General features: G+C 46.3%; 1 protein-coding gene across 1 annotated transcript in view; it reads left to right on the forward strand.

The window, feature by feature from the left end:
• Window positions 1–13,233, forward strand: part of CAND1 (cullin associated and neddylation dissociated 1) — a 393,750-nt gene that overhangs the window by 56,155 nt on the left and 324,362 nt on the right. Inside the window, exon 3 of the mRNA XM_078676454.1 lies at window positions 7,804–7,958. Coding sequence (XP_078532580.1) covers window positions 7,804–7,958 — 155 coding nt within the window. The remainder of the gene's footprint in view (window positions 1–7,803; window positions 7,959–13,233) is intronic.

Here is a 13,233-nt window from a genome sequence, read left to right on the forward strand (position 1 = left end):
ACACACACACACAACCACACACACACACAACCACACACACACACAACCACACACACACACAACCACACACACACAACCACACACACACACAACCACACACACACACAACCACACACACACACAACCACACACACACACAACCACACACACACACACACAACCACACACACACACACACACAACCACACACACACACAACCACACACACACAACCACACACACACACACAACCACACACACACAACCACACACAACCACACACACACACACAACCACACACACAAAACCACACACAACCACACACACACAACCACACACACACAACCACACACACACACAACCACACACACACAACCACACACACACAACCACACACACACACAACCACACACACACACAACCACACACACACAACCACACACACACAACCACACACACACAACCACACACACACAACCACACACACACAACCACACACACACAACCACACACACACACAACCACACACACACACAACCACACACACACACAACCACACACACACACAACCACACACACACACAACCACACACACACACAACCACACGCACAACCACACGCACAACCACACGCACAACCACACGCACGCACAACCACACACACGCACAACCACACACACGCACAACCACACACGCACAACCACACGCACAACCACACGCACAACCACACACGCACAACCACACACGCACAACCACACACGCACAACCACACACGCACAACCACACACGCACAACCACACACGCACAACCACACACGCACAACCACACACACAACCACACACACAACCACACACACAACCACACACACAACCACACACACAACCACACACACAACCACACACACAACCACACACACAACCACACACACAACCACACACACAACCACACACAACCACACACACACACAACCACACACACACACAACCACACACACACACAACCACACACACACACACACACACAACCACACACACAACCACACACACAACCACACACACAACCACACACACAACCACACACACAACCACACACACAACCACACACACAACCACACACACAACCACACACACACACAACCACACACACAACCACACACACAACCACACACACAACCACACACACACAACCACACACACCACACACACACAACCACACACACACAACCCCACACACACGACCCCACACACGACACACACAACCACACACACACACACACAACCACACACACACACACAACCACACACACACACACAACCACACACACAACCACACACACACACACACAACCACACACACACACACACACACACAACCACACACACACACACACACACAACCACACACACAACCACACACAACCACACACACAACCACACACACAACCACACACACAACCACACACACAACCACACACACAACCACACACACAACCACACACACAACCACACACACACCCACACACACAACCACACACACAACCACACACACAACCACACACACAACCACACACACAACCACACACACAACCACACACACAACCACACACACAACCACACACACAACCACACACACACACAACCACACACAACCACACACAACCACACACACACACACAACCACACACAACCACACACAACCACACACACAACCACACACACACACAACCACACGCACACACACACAACCACGCGCGCACACACAACCACGCGCGCACACACAACCACGCGCGCACACACAACCACGCGCGCACACACAACCACGCGCGCACACACAACCACGCGCGCGCACACAACCACGCGCGCGCACACAACCACACGCACAACCACACACACACACAACCACACACACACACAACCACACACACACACAACCACACACACACACAACCACACACACACACAACCACACACACACACAACCACACACACACACAACCACACACACACACACACAACCACACACACACACAACCACACACACACACAACCACACACACACACAACCACACACACACAACCACACACACACACAACCACACACACACACAACCACACACAACCACACACACACACACAACCACACACACAAAACCACACACAACCACACACACACACAACCACACACACACAACCACACACACACACAACCACACACACACAACCACACACACACAACCACACACACACACAACCACACACACAACCACACACACACAACCACACACACACAACCACACACACACAACCACGCACACACACAACCACACACACACACACAACCACACACACACACAACCACACACACACACACAACCACACACACACACAACCACACACACACACACAACCACACACACACACAACCACACACACACACAACCACACACACACACACAACCACACACACACAACCACACACACACACACAACCACACACACAAAACCACACACAACCACACACACACACAACCACACACACACACACACAACCACGCGCGCACACACAACCACGCGCGCACACACAACCACGCGCGCACACACAACCACGCGCGCACACACAACCACGCGCGCACACACAACCACGCGCGCGCACACAACCACGCGCGCGCACACAACCACACGCACAACCACACACACACACAACCACACACACACACAACCACACACACACACAACCACACACACACACAACCACACACACACACAACCACACACACAACCACACACACACACAACCACACACACACACAACCACACACAACCACACACACACACAACCACACACACACACACAACCACACACACACACACAACCACACACACACACAGCCACACACACAGCCACACACACAGCCACACACACAGCCACACACATCTATCACGCTTACTCTATCTGTTGCCCTCACTCTATCTATCTGTTGCCCTCACTCTATCGCCCTCACTCTATCTATCGCCCTCACTCTATCTATCTATCTATCTTTTGCCCTCACTCTATTTATCTATCAATCGTCCTCGCTTTTATCTATTAATCGTCCTCACTCTATTTATCTATCTATCTTTAGCCCTCCCTCTAACTATCTATTGCCCTCAGTCTATCTATCGCACCACCATAGCATCACTTAGGGGCACCACAACATCACTATGTGCTACTACAGCATCACTGAACGCCACAGCATCACTCGTCGCCACCACTGCATCACTCGTCGCCACCACTGCATCACTCGTCGCCACCACTGCATCACTCGTCGCCACCACTGCATCACTCGTCGCCACCACTGCATCACTCGTCGCCACCACTGCATCACTCGTCGCCACCACTGCATCACTCGTCGCCACCACTGCATCACTCGTCGCCACCACTGCATCACTCGTCGCCACCACTGCATCACTCGTCGCCACCACTGCATCACTCGTCGCCACCACTGCATCACTCGTCGCCACCACTGCATCACTCGTCGCCACCACTGCATCAATCTGTGCAACTATACAACAACAACTGGTTCAAATATGTTCTCTCAATGTTTCAAGCTTTATTACAAATGTCACAAAAAGATGTTAATATTTCACTTCTGTTCTTGGATTTTAGTCACAATAAAATACACTGAACCTAATCTTCACAAAAGTTATTTACTAAAGTTTAAGCTATTGCCATTATAAATGACAACAACTTTTATTTAAGTATTAATTATTTAAAAAAATTAAAAGCCATTGTTATTTGTAATATCAATACATCTAAGTCACATAAATACAAAACATGTTGCATTACAAATGCTCTAGCTGTGACATTTGCAAAAGTTAAAAGTATTGGCATTGCAAATGACAAAGCTATTAATTTCGCTATTTTCAAAACCAACACATAAATAAAAAATGTGTCATTTACAAGACCAATAGATCAAACTTTCCTAATGCGAGACCTATTGCATTGAAAATGCTTGTTTTATACTGGAACCACACTTCGCAATGCAAGCTGAGTTAACAGTTCAACAAGGTTCCTTAGTTAAAGACTTCTGTATTAATGAATCGTACATGTACAAGTTTGAACAAATTTAGACCTATGAAACCTCATCTTGTCTTTGTGGTAGTCAGTCATTTTTCACTGATCCATACTGTAGTACTATAAGGTTTTGTGCTGCAGTAGGGTGGGCCTACTTGACCAGTGAACAGTAAACCTGTTATCCTTCACACCAAAGAATATATCGCAGGTGTAACACCCTGACAGTATTTTTTCTACTGAGTACAACACATTACATATCACAGAATCTATTTTACTCTGGACATAGTTAATAAAAGGTGCCCTGGTGCTTACACACAAGACAAAATAAACAAACTATTGCTCCTTAGATATCACTTGTAGGCAATAACAACGGCTTGTTTCTGCAGTCTGTTCCTTGAAGGTAAGTTAATGAGTGTTTGATAAAACTTTATTATAAGAGTGATGAGACCAAAGCTGCTAGTTTCTCAACACATATGTATATCCCCCAGGGTGATCACCAAATGCCTAGCAGTAGTAGCAGCAGCTCATCTACGCAGACAAAAAATGTGTCTTCCTCTATCTGGATGACTAGCTCATCAAAAGCACAAAGCATCAGAGCTGTTTTCAACACACTCAAACTGCCATAAACTTACTTCGACTAGGTTTCACAGTCCATGTAGTCTAGTCCCACCTACAACCTCTTTAAATACCTTACCTCGGAGCCATCCTCCACTCAAACAGGATTAGCTTACCCAAATGCAGCATGGATTCAGTCCTTCCAAACACTAATTCCACAATTTCAGGCTCATCAGTTGATTAGTCATGCATCTGCTCGTCATCATGCATAACCATAGTACCTCATGCCAATATGTGCCCGTTGAGGGAATGCCTAGTACATCAATGGACTCAAGTGAAGGCTCAACAGGAAGCTCTAGTGTTGCCCAGCTGTCATGCTTGCCACTCTGCAGTGGTGGAATACCAACAATCTTCTAAAAGACAGCCTTTCCTAGACCCATTTCCGCAGACAACCAGACCGACAGGCACATCACTCATAGGTTGAGGGGGGTGCATTCAAAGGAGTGGACTATACAGTGTCCCCGGACTCCCAGTGAAACCCATCTCCATATCAATCAGCAGAGCTCCTAGTGAGTAAAGATGTTTTTCCTCACCTCATTGGCAAGGTAGTCTCATCAAAACAGAGAAAGTGACTAACATGTACTATCTGCAAAAGCGGTGTGGGGGGGGGGGCACCATGTCACTTCAACTATCTCATGAAGCCCAGACCATTTGGAAATGGCCTCTTCCACACACCATTCACCTATTAGCGGAGTACATACCAGGAGTGGACAACAACTTTGCAGATCTCCTCAGCGGGAGGTGTCCACAAGTCCATGAATGGGAACCCAACCCACAATTACTCCTCACATCCTTCAAACAATGAGGTCACCCAGACATAGGCCTCTTTGCCACAGCAGAAAATGCTAAATGCCCTGTTTTCGCATCCAAGTACCCACTCCCACAGTCCAAGGGCAATGCACTATGGATTAGCTGGTTAGGGATACTTGCTTATGCTTTTCCACTTCTCCCACTGCTTCCATTTGTAATTCACAAACTTTGGCAGACATCTCTAGCCCTCATCCTAGTAGCTTCCTCATGGGCAAGGCAGCCATGGTTCACACTGCTGGAACTCTCAGTAGTCCCACACCAAGTACTTCCCAACTGGCAAACTCGTATCACTAAACACCAGGGTGCAGTAAAGCATACCAACCCGAGATACCTTAATCTTGCTATCTGGCTCCTGAGGTCTTAGAATTTGGTCACTTAAAGCTACCTCAACAGTGTATGGATATTCTTAAAGAAGCAAGAACTCCCACTACTAGGGCCTGCTATGTGGCACAGTGGAAATGTTTTGTTCATTATTGCCATTCAAAATAAATGTATCTCTGTACAGCAAAACCTCAAGACATTGCCTGCTATTTACTTCACTTGCATCCCTCTAGATTAGCAGCAGTAACCGCATATCTGCAAAATAGAGAACACTCCTCTATATTTACAATTCTGTAATGAAAGCATTTTTGGAGGGTCTCTACGGAATCATTCCACCTAGGGTACCCCAACCCCTGCCTGGAATATCAACTTTATGTTAACGAGGCTAATGGGTCCCCCATTGGACCCTTTACACTCATGCCCTCTCCAGTTCTGTTTCTATCCCATAAAGGTACATATCTCATTGCATACACTGCACACTGATGTGCTAGTGAGCTTCAGGTATTGACTCTAGAAGAACCTTTGTTTCCAGCTTTATAAGGGCAAAGTGGTACTACATACGGACCCAAAATTCCCATGTGGTTTTTCAGATCCACTTAAATCAGAGTTACCAGTGTTCTTTCCCCAACCTGACTCAGTTGCACAAAGAGCTTTACAAAAGCTTGATTAAAAAATAGCTCTTGTATGCTATATTGACAGAACACAATCATTTAGAGAAAAAAAAACTCTTTGTTGCGTTCTGCAAAACCATACAAAGGAAAAGCCATTTAAAAATCGGGTAGTTCACGTTGGATTGTAAAATATATCCAAACTTGTTATGCTAAAGCCAAACAAAATCTACCTTTCCCTACAAAAGCTCACTCCACTCGCAAAAAGGGACCTTCTGTGGCTTTTCTTAGGGAATATACCAATGGCTGACGTGTGTGACAGTTACATGGGCCACACTGTATACATTTACAAAACATTACTGTGTGGAGTTAAATCGGGTCTAGCAGTGCTAAGAACTTTATTTGAAACAACTGCTACCCACACAGGTTAGCCACCGCATATGGATGAGAACTGCTTCAGTGTATGCTAAGCATATGTATCTACAACCACGTGTCTGAAACAGAAAATGTTACTTACCCAGTGAGCATCTGTTTATGGCATGTAGTGCTGTAGATTCACATGCACGCATCCTCCTCCCCGGATAGCTGTGTAGACTGGAATAGCAAATATATATGCATTGCATTATCATGCATGGTCATTTCACTAGGATTCATGATCCTCACGCTCCATCCTGACCCACTGTGTGGAAAACCATGAAGTTGAGGACCATGCACATTGTAAGCAACAGGAGTCACCATACCGCGTGACTCTAAAGACCTCTTCATAGAAAAACAACTTGCTCACTTCTGAGCCCAACACTAGATGGAGTACTTATGCTAAGCATGTAAATCTACAGCACTACATGCAATAAACAGATGCGTACTGGGTGAGTAATATTTTTCTTACCTTGAAGAAATAACTGATTAAGATGGTAGTGGTACACCATCCATTTACATGCAGAAACATGCTTTTTGCCTTGTATGCAAATACAGCATATTTACGCACCTCAACTAGACTGGGAACGTGTCTATATTCCCCATCGCATGCCAAAACTTAATTTTTACTTTGGTTAAGGTAGCAATGATAAACCTTCTCCAATACAAGTAGGGCAAAATTGAATTGGCAAGCTGGACCACCTCGGAAAAAACAGGGTACAATTTGACAATGTATTCAAGTGCCTATTGCACATTAGCAATATGTATCACATCAATATTAAATGTATGTACCTAATACTTAAAGAACATTTTCTGTTATAACATTTTCCTAAAATAGTTGAAGACCAAAACAAATTGCTGTTCTACATTGTGTTAGCATGTAACAAGAGAACAAGAAACTTATTTTTTATTCATTGGATTTTTTTTCCTGACTGTAACTGAATGCTTGCGTAATGTATTAGCCTTTGGTCAGATATATATATATATTTTTTTTTCCCTCCTAGTCTTGGACCTTTGGTAAGTAAGGTGAAGGAGTACCAAGTAGAGACAATAGTGGATACTCTGTGTACGAACATGCTCTCCGATAAAGAACAGCTGCGAGATATTTCAAGCATCGGCCTCAAAACAGTGATCGGAGAACTCCCTCCAGCTTCCAGTGGTAAGTAATATTGATAAGGTTGTGCTCTTTATTTGAAGTGTTCTTATTATTTACGTAACCTAAATTAAAAACCACATCTGGGGAATAAAGTGCACACTTTTCTTGGTGTACAGCAGTTAACTGTTCATTCATATGGAGTAACAGTTTCTAATTTGACCTAATGTTGAAGAAAACCTGTAGCTCACATTTTGCTTGAAGAGGGCATCTGAATAAATGTCTTTTAATAAACCCTTAGCGAACTATGCTATGCTACTTTCAATGGCGGGCATAATGTAGTGGGTCAGGGAAAGACCCACTAATCAAAAGTTGAATTGCTTGTTTAATTTGTTGCTCATTATGTGAGGGTCATTTCCTTGTTAGCAGCTACACCCAATCGACTCTCTAGGCAGGTAGTACTGCCAAACAGCAGAGACAACAATTTGTGCCATGAGTTTCACACCCCAGTTTGGCTGCTATGACTCTACTACTGTGATTTCGTTGCACAGTTTGCTTTATTGCTTCATAGGGATATCCTTAAAAATATGTGCTCATCTCATACCAGTTGATCAACTCTGCCAAAGACTCATTGGAACTTTCCATACACAGTTAATGCCAAGTGATAGTCTCACGGGGGGTTTTGTAGGACTACATGTTGTATGTATGCTTCAATGACATTCTGTATCTTTATAGCCTTTTACACCAGACTGAACATTAGAACTCTGGAGGAGTAGCTCAGGATTAGTTTTCAGCGAAAATGGGAGACTAAGAGCAGATTGACTCTCGAGCAGCTTGATAGTTTATTTGCGTTTTGGTGCCACAGGAGGATCTTGCTGATGACAACCCTTCCAGTAGTACCGTCCTCGGCCAGTTTAGATGGCCACTTCTTAGCATGTTCGGACTGCTCACACAAAGTGATATATATATATGCTGGAAGTGGGAGTAGTCCATTTAGCTCTCAAATCTTTGTGTCCAGCTTCCTGAAGACCCTGTTTAAGATAAAGTCCACTTTTGTCAACTTGTCAAGATTATATCTATGGGCCATATAAATCAAACATTTTTTTAGTTCACAAACTGGCGATTCTCAGAATCGGACAATTTGCGAATGCAAAAAATGCTTTCCACATATAACAATCCCTATTTTGCTATTCGGTAACCTGTTACCGAATCCCAAAACGGGTTTGCGATTTGACATTTGGAAGGGGTGTGTTTAGGGCATCCCTTCCAAATACTGAATCTTAACTGTATATATGAATGTTTTGTGACCGTGAATGCTATTGCAAAACATTCACATTTACCACTAACTTCAAGTTGGTGGTAACCCATTTGCAAATGGCACGGGGTCGCCAAGGGACCCCTTCTCCTTTGGGAATAGTGGAGAAAACTTTTTTTAAGAGCAGGCAGTGTTCCCAAGGACCGCTGCCAGTTCTTTAAAAATGGAAAGAAAACTTTTCATTTTTGTTTTTTAAATCAACCCGTTTTCTTTTAAGGAAAACGGGCCGCATTCGGAAAAAAAAACCTTGCTTTAATTACAAGCAATTACGGACATGGTGGTCTGCTGACCCCAGCAGGCCACCATCCCCGTGATTCTAGCGATTCCTAGGGGGTCGCAAATTGCAACGTACCTCATTAATATTAATGAGGTAGGTCGATTTGTGAACCCCTACGAATAGCTAAATTAAACTTGAGTTTCATACATTTGGAATAGTAATTACCCAATTGTGATTTGCTGAAAATCACAATTAATTGCTTTTCCAAATCTTGATACTTGTGGAGCTATATGCTTTTGACACCAATTCCTCTTCTCTGAAAGATTATCTTCATCCCTGCTTATAAACCATGCCAATGGCAGTATCGATACCTTTAACTCTTATTCTGAGACCTTGCAGATCCTTCTTGTAGACATGGTCTTGCAGTGCAGCCTTGAACCTTTGAGTGTGATCCTTTAGCTCTTCAGTACCTCCAACAAGAACATCTAAATCTTTGTGGACTGAACAAACATTCTAAAGAGTAAAATGCCATTTCACAAAAACATTGCACACCTGAACTGGAAGTGGTTTTGCTTTTGGTGTCTTTGGAAGAGAAGATCTGTGCAACAAATTTTGGGGCATTTTATTTCTTTAATCCAGAATTTCTTTTGGATGGCCTTAGTGAGGACATTCTTCCTGTAAGGGAATCTTGATCATCCCTTGTGTCTCCCAAACCTTAAAATAAAATATTGTATTGTTGAAACTGAGGATTTCTAGCCCTGTGGTTGACGCTTTTTGAAAGTCTGACCTGCAGCGTATATCATGGAAGGTAGCTTTTTTAGAAACTACCCCATCAGCCAAAAGAAAGAGTAAGATTGTCTTAGTGTAACCTAGAGCTGTACACAGTATTCTCTCCCACAATACACTTTCCTTGGGAATTCAGAAATCCTTCTTCCAAACACAATAACAAATGTGAATAAGACTGTATTGTTGCTCTCCTTTGCCCCGATTCCTTCCACTACAGCAGAAAGATATCTTCATACCTTAGATTTCAAGAGCCCTAATATATTATTTTGATAAAACAAAATGTATACTTCATTGGTTTCCATTTCCAACTGGCAAATGACAAATGTGTTAATCTTAAGTTTGCAGGGAATCAGTCTGAAAACAATGTCAATGTTTTCTCTACATCTAACTGTATTGACATGGTCTCCAAAACTGGTACCATAGTGGGTCTGTGTAACTTGTTTGTTTGCTTGCTCGTATGCTCCCTCAACATTTGTGTAGTCAACCTGCCTCCCGGGCGGAAGGAAGCCCTGGTACTGGTACTTTTTGGTAACTTCATTAGAGCTTTTCCATCTCTTCCTTCAACTAAATCTGCTGGGGCTTGAATTCAGAAAAAATATAACCATATGGAGCACAAGCCTCTTTTTCTCTTGTCTTATCCAACCAAGACTGTCATTATAGCCACTGAGAAAAAATATGCATCTGAAAGAGACAAGTTAGTGATAGATTCCTTACCTTAGAATATCCCCAGGCATCGGGCTGGATCCGGAAAGTTTTCTGCTTAGCAGTACCCCTGCGTGTCAGTAGGTGGCGTCCTGCGGCTCCGGGTCCGTCACTGGCGTCGTAGGCGCCGAGATGGCGTCACGGAGAGTACTTAGATGCCACCCATGCGCGCTGACGTCAGTTCTTTCTTTCTTCCGCGCAGATCTGGATTGAGCACGTACCTCAGTCATTTTTTTGCTACTTTTTGAGACTTTTTGTCTCCTCCTCTTGTCTCCTGGTGCACGTAGGGATGCCCGGATTTAAGTCTTGTGTGTCGTGCCGCTGTAACATGTCGGTGGCAGACCCCCACAATGTGTACCTCTATTGCCTGGAGACCGACCATGACTTCCCGGACTGTCGAGCCTTGCGGGAGCGGCGCTGGAAGTTGCTGGAGGTCCGGCACTCCTCTCAACGCCGCTCCGGGTCTAGGGGCCGTACACGAGACCGCTCGTGGGACCGGATCCATCCTTCCTCGGGCTCCAAGTCTTCATCTTCGGATTCCGGTAAGCGACGCCATAAAAAGAAGTAGAAGAAACATGTTAGCTCTCAGACGTCCCCCCGTCGCTCCCCGGAGGCAGACGCAGGGGACAGGAGCTCCACCTCTGCGGTTCCTCTGGGGCCGTGTTAGTCCCACGGCCTACCCGCTATACCTGGGTCAGTCGGCGACTCCCGTACAGATGCAAGAGTTTCTTGGTGCCATGGATCGCCTCTTTAGGCCCCGGGCTCCCGTCGGCGCGCTTTCGGGCCCGCGGTCCCGTGTTTAGATCCTGTTGGCCCGGCGGCCCCGCCACCGGGTCCAGCCCCCGCACCACAGGATCCTGCCTGCGGGCTCCGGCACCACAAGGTGCAGCGCCCGCTGCCTCTGGCGCCTCCCTTGCCTCCGGCCTCAGTGCGCCCCTGGCTCCGCCACAGGCGATGCACTGGGTGCCGTTTATCCCACCACTGCCCCGGTTCTTGGACCATTTCTTTCCAGCCTGAGTTCCGCATTGGGGTGCGGTTCCGGCTCGGCCCTGACCAGTGCCGTTTTCGGCACCATTCCGGATGCCGCTTGCCCCCTGCCGCCGCAGCTGGCTCACTCTACGCCGGACTGGGACGGCTCCGAGGACCCCCTTGCCCGGCAGTGTGACTCCGAGCAGGAATGGGTGGACGACCTTCAAGATGCGGGCGAGCTTGATGTGTCTACTGACCCGGGGTTTGCCTCTCCTCCACCTACTATGGAGGAAGGCTCTTCCTACACCGTGGTGCTGCGTTGGGCTGCGGAGGCTCTTCATCTTGACCTCCCTACGGTGGCCCATAAGACCAACCTCCTTACGGAGGTGCTCCAGACGGCGTCTAAGTCGTCGGAGCCGCTGCTCCCTTTCAATGAGTCTCTCACCGAAGTCCTCTTGGGCACTTGGTTGCGACCGGCCTCAGGGGCACCAGTGGATAAAAACGTTGCTAGGCGTCACCGCCCGGCTCCTGGTGGTCCTGCCTTCTTGACCAGTCACCCCACGCCTGAGAGCCTGGTCATTCAGCCTCGATGTCGCAGAGTGCCTTTCCCACGGCTCCGCCGGATAAGGAATCTTAGAGGCTAGACCAATCCAGCAAGAGGTTGTTCTCCTCAGTCAGCTTGGGGTTGGGGTCGGGTAACACTGCCTGCTTATTGGGCATTGTGGGATTCGGTAGCCGAGGTCTTGCCTCAGTGTTCTGAGGAGGTCCAGGCTGTCCTTTCCCAAGGGCTTGCGGAAGGCAAGGAAGCGGCGAAGTTTGCCATCAGGTGTGGTCTGGACACTGCTGATTCGTTGGGCAGGGCAATTTCCACGACTGTGGCGTTGCGGCGCCACACCTGGTTGCGTTCCACTACGTTCTGTAGTAGGGGGATCTCTGTGTATAGTCATAATCTAGTGAATAGTCCCGCCCATGTGCGTGGACCCCGGAGCAATCAAAAATAATCTCTTAAAACTGTCTTCCTTGCAGTCCTGCGTAGACACTTAAGAGAAAATTAAGACAAATAATGCAGTCTAACATATACAAGGCTACAAAGGCCACCCCTTCATCTAAACAGTGAAAAGGATAGCCCACCATGTCCGGTTTAACACTATTTTACCAAGTTTTCCTCACAGGGAAAACTCCCCTTCACCAAAATCCTTGAAATGATAGAGAGGAAGGGTTGGACAGACAAGCCCCCATAGGCTGCCATTATGTGTCTTGAAAAGGGATACTGTGCCTTTAAGGAACTCTCCAGAGACCCTCGGTATCCCAGAATGCACAGCCAAAGTCCTTTTACTTTCAGTTCTTTTTTT

The sequence above is a fragment of the Lissotriton helveticus genome, chromosome 1_1 (assembly GCF_964261635.1).
Source record: "Lissotriton helveticus chromosome 1_1, aLisHel1.1, whole genome shotgun sequence".
Lineage (NCBI taxonomy): Eukaryota > Metazoa > Chordata > Amphibia > Caudata > Salamandridae > Lissotriton > Lissotriton helveticus.